Source organism: Dasypus novemcinctus, chromosome X, assembly GCF_030445035.2.
Source record: "Dasypus novemcinctus isolate mDasNov1 chromosome X, mDasNov1.1.hap2, whole genome shotgun sequence".
NCBI lineage: Eukaryota > Metazoa > Chordata > Mammalia > Cingulata > Dasypodidae > Dasypus > Dasypus novemcinctus.
The window spans coordinates 78,162,153-78,186,731 of record NC_080704.1 but is presented as its reverse complement, the minus strand read 5'-3'; the positions used below and the strand labels follow the sequence as shown (position 1 = coordinate 78,186,731).

The 24,579-nt window shown below is 40.0% G+C and overlaps 1 protein-coding gene across 1 annotated transcript in view; it reads left to right on the top strand.

The window, feature by feature from the left end:
- TEX11 (testis expressed 11) overlaps positions 1-24,579 on the top strand; it is a 546,877-nt gene that overhangs the window by 366,281 nt on the left and 156,017 nt on the right. Inside the window, exons 19-23 of the mRNA XM_058291673.2 lie at positions 2,608-2,693; positions 3,597-3,653; positions 7,598-7,638; positions 8,843-8,929; positions 10,362-10,432. Of these exons, the coding sequence (XP_058147656.1) occupies positions 2,608-2,693; positions 3,597-3,653; positions 7,598-7,638; positions 8,843-8,929; positions 10,362-10,432 (342 nt within the window). The remainder of the gene's footprint in view (positions 1-2,607; positions 2,694-3,596; positions 3,654-7,597; positions 7,639-8,842; positions 8,930-10,361; positions 10,433-24,579) is intronic.

Here is a 24,579-nt window from a genome sequence, read left to right as displayed (position 1 = left end):
TTCTGCTCCCTGCTGGTTGTGTCATCTGTTGGTTGCGGCAACTGCTTGTTAATAGCATCTGCTCATCTTCAACAGATGTCATCTTGTTTGAAAGCTATTGTCTCGGAATCTGTACATCAGTTTCAGGAAATATGATATGAACAAGTTAAGAGATTATCGCTGTGGAAGGGTAATGGTTTTATGGTGAATCTGGGGAAGTACTGTATATTGTATATATGAATTTCGGTGATCTAAGACTCTTGTGAAGCTAACATTATGTTGGGATTCACTTTACAGGAAGTTTTGGATCACAGAGTAGTTCAACAATGGCAGTGGAGGAATACTGATATAGGATGTTATTGACAGGATATATATGGTTGACAGGGAGTTATATAGGGCATATGCCCAGGGTATATAGTAAAGTCTAGATATACTCATAGTGGAAACAATTAAAAACAACAGCTGGGGGGGTACTGGGCCCCTGGCCGGGGGGTCACTGTCGTGGACCCTGGGGGAGCAGCGGCAGTCCCCCAGGTGCAACGGCAAGAACCAGGAAGGAAGGAGGGCCCAACAGTGGGCTCCTGATACTAATGGCTATGCTTTTGAGCCCATACACTTGCAATAAGAATAAGGCCTAGAGTAGCACTGTGCCTGGGAGTTTCCTCCTGACAGCCTTCATGTTACTCAAATGTGGCCACTCTCACAGCCAAACTCAGCATGTAGATGCAGTGCATTCCCCCCAGCGTGGGACATGACACCCGGGGATGAGCCTCCCTGGCACCGAGGGATCACTACCACATACCAGCTGAAGATGCAACTAGAAAAGGACCATGAATTAAAGGTTCAACACGGATCAGCAGAATATCCCTGTCTACATATAATAACATGACTTCAAAATGCTGTTTGACCTAATGTAAGGGAGAAATGGAAAGGAGAAATGAGAATATAAGGCTATGAGTCTCTAAAAAAGAGTCTGGAAGTTGTCAGAAGGAATCCCCTTATGCACAACTGAGCAGAGTCTGAGAGACAGATAAAGTAGATACAACCCCAGGTATTGGTTCTTTTGAGGGATAAAGAGACCCACGGGTTCTATGGTCATGGCAGATGGGGTTCACTGCCATGGCAGATGGCCCTTCTTTGGAGCTGGTGTTTCTGCATGATGGAATTGGACTCAGAGGGGATCTCTTTTCACAAGACTTGCATGCTACTTTATTGGAATTGTAGTTGGTGCTGGGGTTTTAGATATATTTAGGGGATTTGAATCTCTGGACTGATAATATGACACCCAGGCCCAGAGCCTCAACAGACTTCAGCTCCTACACTTTGATTTATTGGACTTACCCCACTCAGCTAACATCGAGTTGAAGAAGGTCAACCACCACACCATGGAGCCTAGAGTGTCTACAACTGAAAGCAGGAGGAGTGCATCCAGTATCCATGTGGAATCTAAGCCCCCACTTGACATAGATGTGCAATGGACACAACCAATCCAATGTCCACAGAGAAAATGTGGAATGGGTGTGGGAAGAGTAGCCATGGTGGCTGCTGGGTTTGGGGAATGGGAGGAAGAGATGAGATGTGGAGGCGTTTTCGGGACAAGGAGAAGTCCTGGGTGGTGCTTCACGGACAATTACGGGACATTGTAGATCCCCCCAGGGCCCACTGGATGGAACGTGGGAGAGTGTGGGCTATGATGTGGACCATTGACTATGGGGTGCAGTGATGCTCAGAGATGTACTTACCAGGTGCAATGGATGTGTCATGATGATGGGAGCGAGTGTTGCTGTGGGGGGAGCGGGGGGTGGGGGCGGTGGGGTTGAATGGGACCTCATATTTTTTTAATGTAATTTTTTAAAATAAATAAATAATTTAAAAAAAAAAAAAGGAGGCACTGGGAACTGAGCCCAGGACCTCCCATGTGGGAGATGGGCACCCAATTGCTTGAGCCACATCTGCTCCTCAGGAGAATGATTTTTAAACGACAATGAAGAGCAAAAAGGACACCTATTCCATCTCCAGGCCTAGGGATATAAGGACAGTGAGACCAAGAACAGCCACTACTTGAGAGGGCTTCATTGGAAACAGTATCCATAGAAGAGACCTAGATTTCTATTAGAACAAGAATGTAGAGCAAACTTTCAGGGAAGGGCTTGCTCATATAGGAGATTTTGGACTGATAATGGACTCTGAATTTCAGAGGGCCTAATGGAAAGGTCAGAGGAGTTGGGGATAGATAGAAGAAGAGAACAAAAAGGGGATGTACAGAGCCTTATGGAGATTAGAGTGCTGGAAATGAGGGTGACCTGAGAGTCTGGACTTCTTTTGGTTACTACTAATAACAGGGATAAAGAGCACAATGAGATTAATTCTACTGGGATTCAAGGCAGTGTTGGCAAGTCTTGGAGTATTTGTGCATAGGGAAGAGTGGTTTTCTGGGGCTAATAATGAAACTGTTCTGTTTTTGTCAAGGAATTGTATTTTCATTCTCCCATCTTGCAGTAGCTCTTTTGAGAGTACAGAATGAACATATTCAATATTTTATTTTCCTTAATGGACAGAAAAATAGATAACATTTTTCAGATATCATTTTGAGTGTAAATTTAACATTTTATAATATGTTCTTTTTAGAATGGACAACAAACTGTGGCAGGAAAAGCTTTAGAATATTTAGCTCAACATTCAGAAGACCCACAACAAGGCCTTACAGCTTTAAAGTATGTATTCCATACTGTGGAAGTGAAAGAATTGCCAAAATAGTGCTGATGGGATCAGGCTGAGTCAATGCCCACCATACCAACTGTTAACCCACATGCTCAAAGTAAAAAAGATAATTATATGTGATCTTCCCCTTTCTCCCTTTCTTTGAAGGAAAATGGTTTGTCAAAAGGGATCTTTTACTTAAAATAATGAGGCAGCTGAGGGTGAGATTGGTGCACAGTACCTCCCAATGGTGTGATTAAGAAAATGCCAATGGTAAAAACGGGAAACTAAAAGGGTTTTATAGTGGCTTTCCTGTTCATTAACTGTACTTAAGGCCACACTTCTAAAGGGAAATAGAATCACAGAACAAGGGGTTACTTCCTTGCCTTTAGTTAAATAAATATCTAAAATCACTCAGGACTGATGGTATTTTTTAATTTTTGAAGATTTTTAGGGTTTGAAACTTTACAAACTACCTTATTATTTTGTCAATGTGTCATTATGCTGCCAGGTCCTTTCAAAGAATAGTCATCCTGGTTTATGTGGGATCTGAAGGCCAGTTCCAGGTTCCTTTATAGAAAGAAAAATATAAAGACTTGTACATCATACCTGATATTCTAGGAGATGATTTGGGGCAATGAGATGAGTTATAAAACCATTTAAGAATTTGTTATAAGCAAGCCTTTTATTTTTAAGTTCTTTTATTAAATTCCTCTTCCAAAATTACAAAATTGGCATGTTTTCATTGCAAGCATTAAAATAATACAAAGACTAGAAATAAAATAAAATACGTCTCCCCCTTACCCTCTCTCTTTTCTCACTTCTGCCTCCTGGGATAATCAAGGTTCATAACCTGGTGTATATTTTTCCACATGTTTCTTCCTAAACATCACTTTCTCTATTACTTTTTCATACAGGTGTTTGTTTCGTCTTGTTCTACCAAAAGTTTCTCAAATGCCAGAATCTGAAAATAAGTAAGTTCTTTCAATAGAAATTATATATTTACCATTAGAAAACTTATATTAGCTTTCAATACAAACCTTATGTTGAGAGATGTATAGTGTACTGGATAAGATTACTATAAGCTCTGGAGCCAGTCTTCCTGGGTTCATATCCTAACTCTATTACTTATTAGATATGTAATCTTGATCAAGTTTCTTAATTTCTCTGGACTTCAATTTCCCCACCTGTAAAATAGCAATAAAAATAGCAATAAAAAAACGAGGTGGTTGTGATGACTTGATGAGTTGATATTAATGCATGTAAAACACTAAGAAGAGTGCCAGATACTTAGTAAGAACTCGATAATGTTAGCTGATTATGATAATGCATCTGTTTCTCCCTCTCTTAACAAGAGACTTAAATATAGACATATCTCTAACTTTCCCACAGAATTTATAACCTGGATGGCTTGTTGGTTCTGATTCTATATTCGTTCAACTGGAAGTATTCAAATATGTTTCTGCTCATGGTTTCTATGCCATAGGATACCAAGAACTTAACAATTATGGAAGAATTGGGTAACCAATTTTTTCATTCAGAAAACTCACTACCCCCAGATAATTTGAAAGAAAATTCTGCTAAAGGTCTTGATTAGGACTAACTTTCAGAAGCAAACTTAAGGATAGTCTCAGCCTACTAATATCACCCTACTCTACATTCTGTACTTGGAGAAGAACTCTGTAATAGTTCATCTTCTACTTCAATTTGCTTTACATATTTGTACTTGGACGTGATGTATTTTTAAAAATAGATTATTTGGGAAATATCTGAGATTGAGATAATATTAAAGAGATGACTTATTACTCTTTTGCATAATAAAGATTTTACCCAAGCATAGGTGAGAGTAAGTTGATCGATTTTGCTGCTTTTGGATAGTCCCTATGAATCCATTAGAAGGTAAATCAAACTTTAAAAAAATAAGATATTAATGAAACAATTGGAATTTTGAATAAAGATCAAATATGTGCTGATATTAAAGAATTAACTTTTATGTTTGATGATAGTAGTATGGTTAAGGTTTTTTTAAAAAAGAATCCTTATAACAAAGGTATCACACTAATGCAAAATGTTAGTGGAGAAAACTCTGGGTGGGGCAGTATATGGGAACTGTTTGTTTTGAATGATTCTTCTGTAAACTTACAACTGCTGTAATAAAAACAATAATTCAAAAAAAGAATCCTGAGAAGTAGATGTGGCTCAAGTGATAGAGCTTCTGCCTACCATATGGGAGGACCTAAGTTCAATCCCTAGGGACTCCTGGTGAAAAAGAAGAAGAGAAAGTGTGCCCACACAAGTGCCCACGTGGTGAGCCAGTGCCCACTCAAATGTCTGCATGGTGGGCCAGTGCCCTGCCCAAGTGAGTCACACAGCAAGATGATGAGGCATCAAAAGAGAGACAAGGAGAGAGTCGAGGTGAAGTGCAGCAGAAACTAGGCACTGAGGTGGTGTACTTAACAGGGAACCTTTCTCCACATCAAAGGTCTCCAGGATCGAATCCTGGTGAATCCTAGAGGAGAGAAAATGAGAAGAGAAGACAACACAGACAGCCAAAACAGCAGGGCGGGAGGAGGAGAAAGGGGTAAAATAAATAAATAAATCTTTTCTTAAAAAAAGAATTCTTATCGTTTAGAGATAGGTGCTGAAATATTTATGAGAGAAAATATGGGAGGAGAAGAAGTATGGGTGGATTGATGATGACTTAATAATCATTGAAGCTGGATGATGGGTACATGGGGATTCATTATACAATTCTGTCAACATTTGAAGGGCTTTGCAATTTTCCACAATAAAAAGTTTTTTTAAAGGAAATTCAAAGACCAAACCTCAATAGCTCCTAGGTTAAAAGAGCTCCTCAAGAGCTGAGACTATCTGTAATCATCTTTATATCTCTGGAACCCAGGACTGTATCTTATATCTTATAACCACTATTTCTTTAAATGACTAATATCAGTTGGTAAGATCTTAAGTGCTACACTTATAAGGTGTCTCCTATTCCATGTAATTGTGTCATACATTCAAACAAATTTTGGGGGAGGGGGAAAGAGAAGATCTGTTTGAACTAATTACAAACTTAAATTATAGAATATTTTAAAATATAACTTTATTGTTTTTAAATAAATACAGTAAGAAAGAATATCTGCTAGCAGTGATTTTAAGGTAAAAGGACCTGATTTAACAAATAGATTGATTTGTTTTTTTAACAAGCATGTAGTTCAATGGGAAGAGTCAATTAGAGTTTTAGTTTCAGCTATTCCACTAACTTCTGGTTCTGGTTTCCCTTGGGCAATGGCAATATACTTAACATCTCTACACCTTTATTTTCCTTATCTGTAAAATTTTAAGAGCTGGACTGGAAAACTTCTAAAGATCCTTTCTGCTCTAAAAGTCCTATGGTTCTGAATTCGCAGTATCTAAGTACTAACAACTTGTGTGTTAAAATTCTTTTTTTTTTCTTTTCACAGCATTTTATTTTATTTTTTTAATTCATTTTTTTTAAAAATATTACATTCAAAAAATATGAGGTCCCATTCAACCCCACCGTCCCCACCCGCCACTCCCCCCCACAGCAACACTCTCTCCCATCATCATGACACATCCATTGCACCTGGTAAGTACATCTCTGGGCATCGCTGCGCCTCATGGTCAATGGTCTACATCATAGCCCACACTCTCCCACGTTCCATCCAGTGGGCCCTGGGGGGATCTACAATGTCCCGTAGTTGTCCGTGAAGCACCACCCAGGACAACTCCAAGTCCCGAAAGCGCTTCCCCATCTCATCTCTTCCTCCCATTTCCCACACCCAGCAGCCACCATGGCCACCCTTCCCACACCAATGCCACATTTTCTCTGTGGACATTGGATTGGTTGTGTCCAATTTATCTCTTAAATATATTATACATCTCTTTCCATGTCCCCATTCTTATTTGTAGTATTTATTTGCATTAATGGACCCTTCCTAGATTATTATGTATAAAGTCATGAATTAACTAATAAAGAAGACAACTTTAGCCCAGTTGAAGTTCAAATTAATAAAATTTACCCTAAGAAGTTACTTTAAGTTGTAAACCTGACTTTTAAGATTTATCTCTAAGAACGCTGCTACTTTTCCTGAAGCACAATCTTTGTTGTATATTAGACCCCTTCTTCATAAGGCCAGTCCTTTTGTATGCTTTACCCTACTTCTGTAAACTGAGTTCGCTGACACTTGCATATTCCTATTTAAGAAAAATAGGCTCTTTTCCTCTGTTAAAATTTAAATACCCCTTGGAGAAGCTGACTGAGGGTTCAGAGACCTGAGTAATAGTTTTAGCATTGTCACTAACTGGACAAACCATCCCCCATCTCCAGGTCTGTTTCTTCATCTGTAAAATGAGGGATTTGGACTGGATAAGTGTTTTTTAAACTGCATTCCTCAGAACCCTGGAGATTCTATGGCATTATCTCAAGGACTCCAGGAAGGTCAGGCTCTAGGCCTCCATCCACCCTTGCTTCAACCAAGGCAACTCCACTTTCATATTTTCTTGTATATTAGAATTTAATAAAATTTTATATGAAAGTAGGGTTCCAAATTTCCATCTTCAGAAAAGGGTGGGATCTTGAAAATCACAGAGCTAAACTCCTGCTCTAAAATTGTATGGCCCTACATAAAACCTTATCAATCACTGAAATCCATTGCTAAGAGTAGGTGTAGAAGGATGGGGAAGAGAAAAAATATGAAGACACCGAATGAGGAACTGTATCCTGCTGTGGAGGGAAAGGAGTATTGAAATGATAGATTGGATGTTTGAACAATAAACTTTGCAATTTTGCAGTTGTTTGGTCCAGCTCTCAGGAACAAATAGGGGCTCTTTTTGGTATTTCACTGTAGTAAAAGCTTTTGAACAGTTGGAAACCACACTTATCTTTATTTTGTAGAAATAAAGAAATGGATAGACTTTTGATTTGCTTGAATACAGGTAAATATCTCTTTGGTTATTTTCAATCCTTCTTCTTGCCCCTATCCTCTTAAAGTACATTGAATACACTGATTCAGACACGAAGCTCTGTATTAACATTTGCCACAGGCGTCTACCTTGAATTCTTCATTCATAGGCAGAGAAAAGTTTATCACTAATGCTCATCTCCAAGTGTGATTTCAACTCTTGCTTGTATTCCTATTTGTTTGAAAAATATTTCCCTCCCTCCCTCCCTCCCTCTTTCCCTCCTTCCTTCCTTCCTTCCTTCCTAGCCTAAGAATTAAAAAGGTGAACAAAGATCAAGATAAATAAAAATGTTCTTCATCTTGCTAGGTATTCATGCCCGCTGAATAAAATTAGGATTGTTTACTCTCTATTTTGAAGCTGTGTATCTGTCTACTCAAGTCTGTGTCAACTCTTTTGTCTTCTAAAAATTCTTTCCTGTCCATTTTATTCAAACTAACATCCAATCTACATTCCATTCCTTTTTCAAACTCCATAATTTCTTTCATGGTGTCTTTTTTGCCTAATAGTACTTTTCATTTCTACTGCCCAACTACCTCTTATGTCTAAAATACACCAAACTCCACATCTTAGAAATTATATTCCATTTATTGCAGTAGCTCAATTTCATACCTCAAAGAATACCTGTCAACATGGTATTAAGCATAGCAAAATGGCTTTAGAAGCTAAAACTTTTTCAAAAGTGAAAAACTTCACTGGTTGGTGTCATATCTCCCAGAAGGGAATATGGGTTAGATGATAAATGCTTTCTGATGATGATGGCAAATTCTAATTCTATACTGTGCCTAGGACACTGTGGGAACTTCGTAAATGTTATGCCAACCTATCAACCCTCTTCCAAGTCTCAATCTTCATTTCAATCTTTTTAATGACTGTTCCTATTCTTTATTTCTCTACACATAAATTATATCTTTCTACCTCAGGTGGTGAATGATTCCACTAATTAAAATTATAAATTTCTCCAAAGACATATTTGTTCCCCAAAATTTGAGTTAACAGCTTCTTGGAGCTTGGTAATTCTTTTTTCCATTTTAATTATTTTTGGTATGCACCCATGCACAAAAAGGAGAAAAATGTTCTAAATTCAAACTCCTGCGTGACTGGTTTTGAAGCAGGATTAACAACTTTGCTAGCTCATAAGATGAAAGACCTCAATACCAAATTTTCCCGTTTGATGCAGCACTCCAGAAACTTTCTCAGCCTTTTGATGGAGAAATCTCAACTTCGTACTCAAAGGCTAATGAAGCTCATTGGTTTCGAAAAACAGGTAAAAGAAAGTTTTGTGGCTATGGGAAACATTGGGGTGGTGAGATCAGGTAGATGTGGGTTCGTATTCTGGCTCTGTCACTTGTACCTGTGATTATACAGATAACTTTCTTAACCTGAGTTTCATTGTTTATAAAATGGGAACAAATATATATACTTCATAGAATTATTAAGGGTTTTAAGTGAAATGGTGTATGTACCTGGCAGATACTAATTTTCTTCCTTTTCTATAGATATAGGTCTGAGAATGAAATGAGGATCAATTGTAACTTCAGGTCCCCAGGTTATGCTCCTAAACTTGTTCTAAGGTCCTCAGTTTATCTCTAAATGTGATTCACTAAAAATAAACTACATGCAAAAAAAAATGGATGAATCTCACAAACAATATTGAGCAAAAGAAGCTAGACATTGAAGAGCACATACTGCATGATTCAATTCTATATGAAGTACAGAAACAGGCAAAACTAATTTATAGTGTTAGAAGTAAGAGCAGTGACACCTTAAAGATAGGTTAGACTTGAAATGTACAGAGGGGGTTTCTGGGTCTCTACTAATGATCAAGCTCTTTCTTGATCTGGGCACTGGTTACATGGATATGTTCATTTTGTGAAAAATCATCAAGCTATACAATGATGAGTTGTGTAGTTTACTTTGTAGGCTCTATTTCAATTTTTAAAATTTAAAAATGCATAAATTGTGAAAGCAATTACTGCAGTGATAAGTAAGCAAGAGTAATTAAGCAACAGTGTCACCAAGTGGACTGGTTCTGAATGGACTCTCCCTGCTTTATGGATTTTCTGGTCTCTATTCTATGAGAAAAGGGAATAAATGAAGAAAGCTGGCTTCTAGGAAACATATGCAAATAATGGAAATAACACATATTTAAACTATAGAAAGGTTTAATGACTTTGATCTTTTGAAAGTTTCAAAGGTTATTTTCCATTGCTCCTTTCAATTAATTTTAATTTTGATTTTCCAATGTGAAGATCATGCTGAGTGTTCCCTAATGGGGACTTCTACTTCTCTTTAAGAGAAGTTAATTTTTCAAGTAATTTTCTCCAACCCTTAATTCTAGTGTACTCTGTTGTTTGCTGAATTTTAACTTCCTTTCACCACTACCAGTTAGTGAGCTCTTTGGTGAGGCTCATTTTTAGATGGATTTGTACCAACTAAGAATTCTTATTGTATGCCTCCAATTTTTAAGAAATTCAACACTACCTCCATTGGTCATCAGCCTAGAATTCAAGATTAGAAGTGATAGGGGTCTTTAAATTGGCCTGGAAAAAAAAATTCTCTAAAAACCTGAAGTTCATTTTTTAACCCCTGAGAGACCTCTTTTTAGTATATTATTAAAGATGTAGATAGTACAGGTTATAATGCTACAGAACAAACAGTAGATTTTTATAATTTTATTATTTCATGTTAACTTTCAGCTTGGAACTTGGCAGTGCAATCTGACAAGAACCCAGTGGCAATGAGAGAGTTTTTCATGATTTCTTATAAGGTAAGTTACTTCTAATAAGTATCTCATGCATGGACCACAAGTATATGACCATTGACTGATAGTCAAGGGCTAAGTATAGAGGGAATTGGTTCTTAATCTAGGAAATTTTAATATATGTCTAAGCATAGATGATCTGAGAAGGATTTGATCCCTGTAGAACATAATGAGAGCATGGGGGCAGGTTTCCCTATACCAAATACCATGAAAACCCATTATTGAACCTAAAATTCTACCATTAGAGATTGATTCCTTTGTCTTTGAAAGCATTTTTTTTTCTTTTTTTTTTTTTTTTTATTGACTTTGTAATAATATTACATCAAAAATATATATGTGAGGTCCCATTCAACCCCGCTCCCCCCACCCCCCCCCTCTGCCCCCCCCAACAACACTCGTTCCCATCATCATGACACATCCATTGGATTTGGTAAGTACATCTTTGGGCACCTCTGCACCTCATAGACAATGGTCCACATCATGGCCCATACTCTCCTCCATTCCATCCAGTGGGCCCTGTGAGGATTTACAATGTCCGGTGATTGCCTCTGAAGCACCATCCAGGGCAGCTCCATGTCCCAAAGACACCTCCACCTCTCATCTCTTCCTGCCTTTCCCCATACCCATCGTCCACCATGTCCACTTTTCTCAATCCAATACCACCTCTTCTATGTGGACATTGGATTGGTTGTGTCCATTGCACCTCTATGTCAAGAGGAGGCTCAAATTCCACATGGATGCTGGATGCAATCCTCCCATTTTCAGTTGTAATCACTCTAGGCTCCATGGTGTGGTGATTGTCCTTCTTCAACTCCATCTTAGCTGAGTGTGGTAAGTCCAATAAATCAGATTGTAGGTGCTGGAGTCTGTTGAGGTTCAGGACCTGGCTATCACATTGTCAGTCCAGAGATTCAAATCCCCTAAATATATCTTAAATCCCAACATTAACTGCACCTCCAGCACATTAGCATGAAAGTCTTATGAAGGGAGATCCCATCTGAGTCCAGGTTCATCACACATAAACACCATTTCCAAAGAGGGGCCATCTGCCCTGGTAGTTAACCCCATCGGCCATGGCCATAACTCTCATGGGTCTCTTTAGCCTTCAAAGGAACCAATATCTGGGGGTTGTATCTGCTTTATCTGTCTCTCTGACTCTGCTCAGTTGTGCATGAGGGCAATCCTTCTGCCAGCCTCCAGACTCTTTTTTAGAAACTCGTAGCCATATAAACTCATTTCTCCTTTCCATTTCCCCCTTACTTTAGGTCAAACAGCATTTTAAAGTCATGTTATTTTATGTAGACATGGATATTCTGCTGATCCGCATTGAACCTTCCGTATAAGGTCCTTTTCCAGTTGCATCATCAGTTGGTAGTTGATAGTGGTCCCTCGTTGCCAGGGAGGCTCGTCCCCGGGTGTCATGTCCCACGCTGGAGGGAAGGCATTGCATTTACATGCTGAGTTTGGCTTCGAGACTGGCCACATTTGAGTAACATGAAGGCTGACAGGAGGAAATTCCCAGGCACAATGTTGCTCTAGTCCTTGTTCTTATTTTAGGTTTATCAGCTCACAAGCATAGTCATTAGCATCAGGGGCTCACTGTTGAACCCCCACTCACTCCAGGTCCCCGCCGCTGTACCTGAGAGACTGTCGCTGCTCCCCTAGGGACCGCGGCAGAGCACCACTGGCCAGGAACCCAGTACCCCCCCTGCTGTGGTTTTTAATTGTTGCCATTATGAGTATATCCAATCATTACCATGCCCCCTGGACATATGTTCTGTACAGCTCCCTGTCAGCCATATATCACCTGTCATTGGTATCCCATACCAGTATCCCTCCATTGCCATTGTTGAAACACTCTGTGGTCCAGAACTCCCCGAAATTTGAAGCCCAATATAATGTCATGGTCCCTTACTAGGGAATGGTATATAGCGATGGGTTTAAAGTATGGATAAAGAACTTGGATAAAGTTAGATAAAGAACTTAGATAAAGAATGTTGACTTGAAAAAATTCCACATCCTATCCTTTTTTTTTCCCCCCCCCCCCCCCTAATTATTCAGCATTTCTTCACAGGAGTCCTAGACCACAGCAATGCATATATATAATATACAGCACTCCCATACATCCACCACAAAACCTTTTTCCTTCCACAGCGATACTCTTACACCCTTTTCACATCATATTTACTTAAGGTGATGTACAGAGTCTGAGATATTAGCTTTCTAACAAGGTAATATCTGTGCTTACATTATGGTGCATACTTTAGGATACACAGTTCTTTACATTTTTAGTTATCCTATGTTTTACATTATGGTTTACATTATCAGTCTGTCATCTCCTATATGTTATGGTGTAATATTACATGTTTTATATCCATCCTTGTGTACTCTCAAAAAACTCCTCTCTTGCCCCCCTTTTACTTTGGTTCCACACATTTGACGTCCATTTTCCCTTCCACCTTGGTGCCCACAGTGACAGCCAACCTTCGTTTCCTGAGGAGCCACTTCCAGAAATAGATGGAATAGTGTTCAGGGCCTAACTTGCTCAACTGCCCCAATGCCCTGGGAGTCACCCTTTCTCTCGAGGGATACAGTTCCCTCTATTTGGTGGCATTAGTCCTCCCCAGGATGTGGGTCCACCCCCACTCTCACTACTTGGGATTTTACCCCATGCTGTCACCCACTCTGGCAGAATGAGCATTTAGGCATTCCCCAGGAGCCCGTCCTGCATCAGACCCTCCCCTCCGAGCATTCTAAACAGGTAACCCTCTTTATTATATTTTGATATGATTTTCTCGGCATTTTACTCTCCACCACCTCCTGACCCTCTCCTGTGTTCGTATGCTCCCCCCTCCCTCCCCCCACTTTTGGGCAACGTTACCCAGCCATCCCTCCCCAGCCACCCTCAAACCCGTAAAGCCCCAACCAAAGGCAACCCCTTGCCCCCATTTTATCTCTTCTTTGTGTTCATACTTACCACCATCTCGTCTTAAATTCCCCCCCTGCAGACATCGGCTCATATCCTTCCTCCACCCTCCGATTTCCTGTAAGCCTATCGTTCAGTCTCTTGCTATCTAGGGCAGCTTGTTTATTTCATATCATTGAGGTCATGTAGTATTTGTCCTTCAATGTCTGGGTTGCTTCACTCAACATAAGGTTCTCAAAATTCATCCATGTTATCACATGTGTTTGTAGTGTGTTTGTTCTTACAGCCGAGTAGTATTCCATTGTGTGTATATACCACATTTTATTGATCCACTCATCTGTTGATGGGCATTTGGGTTGATTCCAACTTTTGGCAATAGTGAACAATGCTGCTATGAACATTGGTGTACATATATCGGTTTGTGTCCTTGTTTTCAGTTCTGCTGGGTATATACCCAGCAGTGGTATTGCTGGGTCATATGGCAAATCTATGGCTAGTTTTTTGAGAAACCGCCATACTGTCCTCCAGAATGGTTGGATCCTTCCGCATTCCCACCAGCAGTGGATGAGTGTTCCCTTTCCTTCACATCCTCTCCAGCACTTGTATTCTTCTGTTTTTTTCATAGCTGCCAATCTTATGGGTGTAAGATGGTATCTCATTGTAGTTTTGATTTGCATTTCCCTGATAGCTAGAGATTTGGAACATTTTTTCATGTGCTTTCTTGCCATTTGTATTTCTTCTTCGGAGAAGTGTCTGTTTAAGTCTTTTTCCCATTTTTTAAATGGGTTGTTTATCTTTTTATTTTCAAGATATAGGAGTTCTTTATATATGCAAGTTATAAGTTTCTTATCAGATATATGATTGCCAAATATTTTCTCCCACTGTGTGGGCTCCCTTTTTACTTTCTTGACAAACTCCTTTGAGGTGCAGAAGGCTTTAATTTTGAGGAAGTCCCATTTATCTATTAGTTCTTTTGCTGCTCGTGCTTTTGGTGAGATATTCATATATCCATTTCCTATTACAAGGTCCTGTAGATGTTTCCCTACACTGCTTTCTAAGGTTTTAATGGTCTTGGCTCTTATATTTAGGTCTTTGATCCATCTTGAGTTGATCTTTGTATAAGGTGTGAAATGGTAATCTTCTTTCATTCTTCTACATATGGCTATCCAGTTCTCCAGACACCATTTGTTGAATAGGCCACTCTCTCCCAGTTGAGAGGGTTTGGTGGCTTTATCGAATATTATGTGGCTGTATATGTGAGGTCCTATATCAGAGCTTTCAATTCGATTCCATTGGTCTATGTGTCTCTCCTTATGCCAATAGCATGCTGCTTTCACCACCGTAGCTTTATAGTATGTTTTGAAGTCAGGTAGTGTGATTCCTCCAATTTCGTTTTTCTTTTTCAGTATGTCTTTGGCTATTCGGGGTCTCTTTCCTTTCCAAATAAATTTCATAGTTAGTTTTTCTAGTTCCTTAAAGAAGGCTGCGTTGATTTTTATTGGGATTGCATTGAATGTGTAGATCAGTTTTGGTAGGATAGACATCTTAATAATGTTCAGTCTTCCTATCCATGAACAAGGAATAGTCTTCCATTTATTTAGGTCTTCTTTGATTTCCTTGAACAATCTTGTATAATTCTCGTTGTATAAGTTCTTTACCTCTTTAGTTAAATTTATTCCTAAGTATTTGATTTTTTTATTTACTATTGTGAATGGTATTTGTTTCTTGATTTCCTCCTGATCTTGCTCATTATTGGTGTACAGAAATGCTACTGATTTTTGCGCATTGATCTTATATCCTGCGACTTTACTAAACTCATTTATGAGTTCTAGAATCTTTGTTGTAGATCTCTCAGGGTTTTCTATGTATAGGATCATGTCATCTGCAAATAATGAAATTTTGACTTCTTCCTTTCCAATTTGAATGCCTTTTATTTCTGGTTCTTGCCTCAGTGCTCGTGCAAGTACTTCTAAGACAATATTAAATAGAAGCGGAGACAGTGGGCATCCTTGTCTTGTTCCTGAGTTTAGAGGGAAGGAGTCTAGGATTTCTCCATTGTAAACAATATTGGCTTTAGTTTTTTCATATATACTCTTTATCATGTTCAAAAAATTCCCTTGTATTCCAATCTTTTGGAGTGTTTTTATCAAGAAAGGGTGCTGTATTTTGTCAAATGCTTTTTCTGCATCAATAGATATAATCATGTGATTTTTTTCCTTCAATCTGTTTATATGGTGTATTACGTTGATTGATTTTCTTATGTTGAACCATCCTTGCATACCTGGGATGAATCCCACTTGGTCGTGGTGTATAATACGTTTAATGTGTTGTTGAATACGATTACCAAGTATTTTGTTAAGTATTTTTGCGTCTAGGTTCATTAGAGAAATTGGTCTGTAATTTTCCTTTCTTGTGATGTCTTTGTTTGGCTTTGGTACTAGGGTAATGTTGGCATCATAGAAGGACTTGGGTAATGTTCTTTCCGTTTCAATGTTTTGGAATAGTTTCAGCAGGATTGGTGTCAGTTCTTTCCGGAATGTTTTGTAGAATTCACCTGTGAAGCCATCTGGCCCTGGGCTCTTCTTAGTTGGGAGATTTTTGATAACCAATTCTATCTCTCTGCTTGTGATTGGTTTGTTAAGATCATCAATTTCTTCTTTCGTCAATATGGGCTGCTTATGTGTTTCTAGGAATTTGTCCATTTCCTCTAGATTGTCATTTTTGTTGGAATATAGTTTTTCAAAATATCCTCTTATGATAGTCTTTATTTCTGTGGGGTCAGTGGTGATATCGCCTTTCTCATTTCTTATTTTGTGTATTTGCATCTTCTCTCTTTTTTTCTTTGTTAGTGTTGCTAAAGGTTTGTCAATTTTGTTAATCTTCTCAAAAAACCAGCTCTTGGTCTTGTTTTTCTGTTCAAGTGCTTTCTTATTTTCTATTTCATTTAGTTCTGCTCTTATCTTTGTTATTTCCTTCCTTCTTCTTCCTGTTGGGCTACTTTGTTGTTGTTTTTTAATTCCTTCAAATGTGCAGTTAGTTCTTCAATTTTTGCTCTTTCTTCTTTTTTGATATATGAATTTATGGCTATAAACTTCCCTCTCAGTACTGCTTTTGCTGCATCCCATAAATTTTGGTATGTTGTGTTATCATTATCATTTGTTTCAAGGTAGTCATTGATTTCTTTTGAGATTTCCTCTTTGACCCACTGTTTTTCTAAGAGTGTGCTGTTTAATTTCCAAATCGTGGTGTGAAATCTGGGCTTCTGTCCCTTGCAAATCTCCAGCTTGACTCCACTGTGGTCAGAGATAATGTTTTGTATGATTTCAATCTTTCTGAATTCGTTCAGCCTTTCTTTGTGGCCTAGCATATGATCTATCTTGGAGAATGATCCATGTGCGCTTGAGAAAAATGTATATCCTGCTGTGTTTGGGTGTAGCGATCTATATATGTCTATTAGATCGAGCTCCTCTAATATACTATTTAGATGTTTTGTTTCTTTGGTGATTCTCTTTTGAGATGTTCTGTCCAGAGTTGATAGTGGTGTATTAAAATCCCCCACTATAATTGTAGATGTATCTATTCTTTCACTTAGTTTTTCCAGCGTTTGCCTGACGTATTTAGAGGCACCCTTGTTAGGGGCATAGATATTTATGATTGTTCGATCTTCTTGACAGCTTTTCCCTTTCACTAAAATGTAGTATCCTTCTTTGTCTCTCACAATTGTTTCACATTTAAAGTCTATTTTGTCTGATATTAATATAGCTACTCCTGCCTTTTTTTGGTTATTGTTAGCTTGTATGATTGTTTTCCAGCCATTCACTTTCAATCTCCATGCGTCTCTGGGTCTAAGATGTGTCTCTTGTAGACAGCATATGGATGGGTCATATTTCCTTATCCAATGTCCCAGTCTGAATCTTTTGATAGGTGAGTTTAATCCATTGACATTCAGTGTTATTACTATCAAGGAATTATTTGTGTTAGCCATATTTTGATTGGATTTGTGTTTGTCATATTTTGTTTGTATATATTTTTTTGTCTTTTTTGTTGTTGTTGTTGGTCTTATACTCTCCTCCAACTTTGCCTTTCCTGTTTTTTCCTTTCTTCCTGCAGAACTCCCTTTAGAATTTCTTGAAGGGGAGGTTTCTTGTTGGTATACTCTTTCAGTTTCTGTTTGTCTGTGAATATTTTGAACTCTCCTTCATGTTTGAATGCTAGTTTAGCTGGATAGAGTATTCTTGGTTGGAAGTTTTTTTCCTTTAGTACCTTGACTATATCATACCACTGTCTTCTTGCCTCCATGGTTTCAGAAGAGAAATCAGCACTTAATCTAATTGAGCTTCCCTTGTATGTGATGGTTTTCTTTTCTCTTGCTGCTTTTAGGATTTTCTCTTTGTCTTGAGCTTTGGATAATTTGATAAGTATATGTCTTGGGGTGGGCCTGTTGGGGTTTATGACTTGTGGAGTGCGTTGTGCTTCTTGGATATGTACATCTGTCTCTTTCAGTAGATTTGGGAAGTTTTCAGCCATTATTTCCTGCAACACTCCTTCTGACCCCTTTCCCTTCTCTTCACCTTCTGGAATGCCTATAATACGTATGTTTGAGCGTTTTGCATTGTCATTCAGGTCCCTAAATCCTAATTGGATTTTTTCTATCTTCTTATTGACCCCTTCTACTATCTGTTTGATTTCTGATGTACTGTCTTCCACATCACTAATTCTCTGCTCTGTCTCTTCTAGTCTGCTGATATTTGCTGCAAGTGTATTTTTGATTTCTTGAACTGTGGTGTTCATTCCCATCATGTCTGTTATGTTTTTGCGTATGTCTGCAATTTCCCCTCCAAGTGATGTCTTCATGTTGTTAACCTCTTTCATTACTGCATCAAATTTGTCGGTGATAAATGTTCTGAGTTCTTTCATTGCTTGTGCCAAGTTTTGCTCCCCTTCGTGATTATTGGTTTGTTGATTGGATTCAGTCATGTTTTCCTGATTATTGGTTTGGTTTGTAGATTTTTGTTGCTTTCTGGTCATCTCTTTATTTTGACGAATTTAATCAGTTCCTTAGCTTCTTTGTCTGCTTTTGGAGGTTAATTAGTTGTTATTTTTGCATAGGTGTTATATCTTCTCTTTGTCACTTTTTTCTTCTTTTTCAAGTTACTTGTTGTTGGTTAAGTTCACTTTAGAAGAAAGTATTAGTGTTGGGGAAAGGCAATTGTGTCAGCAAGGGAAAAGTGTAAAGTAGTGTTAGTAATGTATGTTAACAAAGCAAGAATATGAGATCTGGGAGGATGGAGGTTAGATTCATGTAGATTGTACAGAGTTATAGCTGTAGGTAGAGTACCTTTTATGATGTAGATGACTGAATATGGGCGGAATATGGTATGAACTACAAAGCTATTGTTTTCATGAGAGAGGGAAAAAGAAAAGAAAGGTAATAGTTTCAAGAGTGGATAACAGACAGAAAACAGAGCAAAGGTATTAGAAATTAAGGGTTAGACACTTTGTGGATCAAAGAATGGGAGGTGGGGGTTGGAATATAGTAGAGACAGTAGATGATAGTGGATATCAAGATGCAGGGGAAGGGGGATAGTGTAGGTAACCTAAATCAGTTCACACAGAAATGAGGCAGTGGAGGATGGGAAAACCCAGCAAATGTGAGGTGTTCCCTGTAGCACCTATTGTGTACTTGAATTAAAATAAAATAAGTGGAAAATGAGGGACAAGAGGGAAAGAGAAAACCGAAAAAAAAACTAATTATAATAAAGAAAAAAAGAAAGACAAGAAGAAAGGAAGAAAGAAAAAGAGGATAAGCAAACGGTGGGGAACAGACAGGGGGAAGAGTGACACAGGTATACACGTGTCACATTTGCAACACTATCTAAAACAACAACCAAAAAAACCCCTAAATAACTGTATATAAAAAAAAAAGGACTTTGGGGGACACGCTAGGAGAAAAGACTAGGGGATAATGCAATATTAGCAATCAGGGCGTCAAAAAGAGTAAAAAATAAGATAAAGTGAAAATAAAAACAAAACAATATCAACCAATATAGATAAAACACAAACGTTAAGGTCCAAAGCACTCAAGGATCCCAGGTAGACCCCAGAGCGTGATGGATTCAGGGGTGGAAAGTCTGAGACACTGAAGACTCAAGAGGTGTGAGTCTGGGGTGTGGACCGCCAGAGTCCAGGGGACCCAGACCTGGGAACCTCAAATCTGGTCCACGGAAAGCTTAGGAGCCCCGCAGTGCAACACAGCCCTCAGGGATCCCCGTAGCTGGGTGCCAGCCCCGTGGGGGAAGCCAGATCCGCGAATTCTAAATTGAATGTCTAATCCCTGAAATTCACCTACTCCTCAGGGTATCAGCCTTTGGACAGCTCGCTCCCTGTGCTCCCACGCAACGGCCACTTGAGGGCGCCTCTACACCACGGCCCGTTCAATGACCCAGATCCCAAGCCTCACCGGGTGGGGTGGGCTTCAGCTGGAAACGCGGAAAACAGACTCTAAGATCCGAAATCCCAAACTTCGCAAAATATTCCCCAATCAGCTTCCAGACGTGTCCTCCTCCCTCACTGCACCCTACAACAGTCTCCCAATTGTGTCCCCTTGTTGCTCAAAATCCAATTCCGTTGCAGATCGGCAGCCGGACCTGTGGGGATGGGGCTCCAGGCGGAAGCGCTTCCCCCCCTGTCCGGCGACTAAAACGTCCCCCGCTTCACAAGAAAACACCGTCTGTCTCCCCAAATCAATCCGCCAAGGAGTCTTGTCCCAACAATCCCCCACCAGCCAGCACAGTATCCGTGAATTTCTCAGCACCGCAAAGCCTCCAGATAAAGGAAAAAAAAACAAAAACCCTGGCCGCCGCAGGTCCGGAGCTGCAAGAGCGCCCGCTACCGCGGCTCCGCCCACCCAAGGAGGGAACTTCCCGCGCCCAGCTGGGATCTCCGTTTATATATTATAGACGTATCCTCTCTGTTACCTTCCCACTGAATTGACGTCCAGACACCTTCCAACCAGCAAAAATCCCCGAAACAGCGCGGTCCTAAAGAGCCTTCAACGCTGCCCAGCCGCCCCCTGCAGAGACACTACCAGGCAAGCTCACGCAGCCACCATCTTGCCAGCCGGAAGTCGTGAAAGCATTTTAATCTCCCAGAGTCCTATATTAAAATCTAAATATCTTTAGGGGGAGTACACTAAGCAGTTGTCAATTACTAACACATTGAGATGGGTTGTAGGTATAAGTCTATAGGAATACAGAATAGGTATCTGAGGACAAGCAGGGTGTGAAAAAGAAGATAAAAAGTTTGAATCTAGTCAACATTCTTTATCTAAGCTCTTTATCTAACTTTATCCAAGTTCTTTATCTATCCTTTTTTTTTTTTATTGACTTTGTAATAATATTACATCAAAAATATATATGTGAGGTCCCAGTCAACCCCGCTCCCCCCACCCCCCCTCTCCCCCCCCCAACAACACTCGTTCCCATCATCATGACACATCCATTGGATTTGGTAAGTACATCTTTGGGCACCTCTGCACCTCATAGTCAATGGTCCACATCATGGCCCATACTCTCCCCCATTCCATCCAGTGGGCCCTGTGAGGATTTACAATGTCCGGTGATTGCCTCTGAAGCACCATCCAGGGCAGCTCCATGTCCCAAAGACACCTCCACCTCTCATCTCTTCCTGCCTTTCCCCATACCCATCGTCCACCATGTCCACTTTTCTCAATCCAATACCACCTCTTCTATGTGGACATTGGATTGGTTGTGTCCATTGCACCTCTATGTCAAGAGGAGGCTCAGATTCCACATGGATGCTGGATGCAATCCTCCCATTTTCAGTTGTAATCACTCTAGGCTCCATGGTGTGGTGATTGTCCTTCTTCAACTCCTTCTTAGCTGAGTGCGGTAAGTCCAATAAATCAGATTGTAGGTGCTGGAGTCTGTTGAGGTTCAGGACCTGGCTATCACATTGTCAGTCCAGAGATTCAAATCCCCTAAATATCCTTTAAACCCATCGCTATATGCCATTCCCTAGTAAGGGACCATGACATTATATTGGGCTTCAAATTTCGGGGAGTTCTGGATCACAGAGTGTTTCAACAATGGCAATGGAGGGATACTGGTATGGGATACCAATGACAGGTGATATATGGCTGACAGGGAGCTGTACAGAACATATGTCCAGGGTGCATGGTAATGTTTGGATATACTCATAGTGGCAACAATTAAAAACCACAGCAGGGGGGGTACTGGGTTCCTGGCCAGTGGTGCTCTGTCGTGGTCCCTAGGGGAGCAGCGACAGTCTCCCAGGTACAGTGGCGGGGACCGGGAGGGAGTGAGGGTTCAACAGTGAGCCCCTGATGCTAATGACTATGCTTGTGAGCTGATAAACCTAAAATAAGAACAAGGACTAGAGCAACATTGTGCCTGGGAATTTCCTCCTGTCAGCCTTCATGTTACTCAAATGTGGCCAGTCTCGAAGCCAAACTCAGCATGTAAATGCAATGCCTTCCCCCCAGCGTGGGACAGGACACCCGGGGATGAGCCTCCCTGGCAACGAGGGACCACTATCAACTACCAACTGATGATGCAACTGGAAAATGACCTTATATGGAAGGTTCAATGCGGATCAGCAGAATATCCATGTCTACATAAAATACCATGACTTTAAAATGCTGTTTGACCTAAAGTAAGGGGGAAATGGAAAGGAGAAATGAGTTTATATGGCTACGAGTTTCTAAAAAAGAGTCTGGAGGCTGGCAGAAGGATTGCCCTCATGCACAACTGAGCAGTCAGAGAGATAGATAAAGCAGATACAACCCCCAGATATTGGTTCCTTTGAGGGCTAAAGAGACCCATGGGAGTTATGGTCATGGCCGATGGGGTTAACTACCAGGGCAGATGGCCCCTCTTTGGAAATGGTGTTTATGTGTGATGAATCTGGACTCAAATGGGATCTCCCTTCATAAGACTTTCATGCTAATGTGCTGGAGGTGCAGTTAATGTTGGGGTTTAAGATATATTTAGGGGATTTGAATCTCTGGACTGACAATGTGATAGCCAGGTCCTGAGCCTCAACAGACTCCAGCACCTACAATCTGATCTATTGGACTTACCACACTCAGCTAAGATGGAGTTGAAGAAGGACAACCACCACACCATGGAGCCTAGAGTGATTACAACTGAAAATGGGAGGATTGCATCCAGCATCCATGTGGAATCTGAGCCTCCTCTTGACATAGAGGTGCAATGGACACAACCAATCCAATGTCCACATAGAAGAGGTGGCATTGGATTGGGAAAAGTGGACATGGTGGACGATGGGTATGGGGAAAGGCAGGAAGAGATGAGAGGTGGAGGCGTCTTTGGGACATGGAGCTGCCCTGGATGGTGCTTCAGAGGTAATCACCGGACATTGTAAATCCTCACAGGGCCCACTGGATGGAATGGAGGAGAGTATGGGCCATGATGTGAACCATTGTCTATGAGGTGCAGAGGTGCCCAAAGATGTACTTACCAAATCCAATGGATGTGTCATGATGATGGGAACGAGTGTTGTTGGGGGGGCGGAGAGGGGGGGTGGGGGGGTGGGGTTGAATGGGACCTCACATATATATTTTTAATGTAATATTATTACAAAGTCAATAAAAAAAAAAGTTTGAATCTACTTTATACTTTTTCCTAGAGCAGCTCCTGTATATAAAGATGTGTGAACTTATTACTCAATTATCAACATTTTTAAATAGTTGTAAGCTTTCCAGGTAGAGGTTAATCCCAGAAAGAGGGCCAGGTATTGATGGGTGAATAAAGAGGAAGAGGATAAAGAATATCTCTCATATACATTCAGGAATTCACAGTCTAATATGTTAATGTAGATTAAATATTAAAAGTTTTAGGAGGGAGCATATGTAGCTGAAGCAGCTGAGTACCCACCTCCTACATGGGAGATCCTAGGTTCGGTACCCAGTGCTTCCTAGAGAAAAAAAGAAATGGCAAGCAATGAGTAGAGAACAAGCAAAATACAACTTAGCAGGGAGCAGAAGTGGCTCAAGCAGTTGAGCACACACCTCCCAAAGGGGAGGTCCCGGGTTCAGTTCCCAGTGCCTCCTAAAGAAAACAGTGAATAACAACAACAAAAGAGCAAATAGATCAAATAAATGAGGGTGCCAACTCAGGGGAGCCAGTGTGGCTCAGTGGTTGAGCTTTGATCTCTAGCATACAAAGTCCTGGGTTCAGTCCCCAGTCCTGGTACCTCAAGAAGAAAAAAAAAGTTTTAGAGCTGAAAAGAACTGTAGAGATTATCTAGCACAATCTTTTCACCTTACATACCAGCAACCTGAGGCCTAGAGAGACTGAATGTCTTAAAATTCAATGATGGTCTAATGAAAGAAGTTGTTGATGTGGGAAAAGTGGGGGATGTGGGGAGTGGGGCATATGGGAAACTCCTATACTGTTTAATGTAACATTTTCTGTGATCTATGTATCTTTTAAAAATAAATTAAAAATATATTTTAAAAATTTCAATAATGGTGATGATTATGATAGCTAAATGTTTTGGAAATTAAGAAATAGTCTTTGAAAGTTTAGGTATAGGGAGCAGATGTAGCTCAAGTGGTTGAGTGCCTGCTTCCCAAGTACGAGGTCCTGGGTTTGGTCCCCAGTACCTCCTAAAATCAAAAACAGACAAACGAGAAAACCAACTCTCATTGGGGAAGGGATGTAGCTCAGTGGTTGAGTGCCTGCTTCCCATGCATGAGATCCTGAGTTCGATCTTTGGATCCTCCTTTAAAAAAAAGTTTAGGTATAATTGCCCTTTAAATTAGGTGAAACAAGTTTAGCTTTAGTTTTGACATTTGTGATAGCCCTAGTAGGAATGAAATGTTAGAATCCCAAGAGGTCTAGGGTTTTTATTGTAGTAGAAAGGTAGGAGTTTTATCCTAAAGTTAGAGGACAAGGTTTAATGAGGTTATGCCCAATGCCTGACAAGATTTGACATTGTCTCATTCTGCCATGACAGTATATGTACTAATTTCAGCTCTATTCAATACAGATGGGGGATCTATTTGCCAGGGGAAAGAAATCACTTGGAAATTACAGTGTAAACAAAGTAAATCACTAGATAGAACTACAGGGACAAATGTCACTGGGAAAGAGGAAAACTTTGAAGAAATAAGCTTTTTAGCTCTAAGAAGGTGCTAAAACAATGGAAAGTAATATAAAAT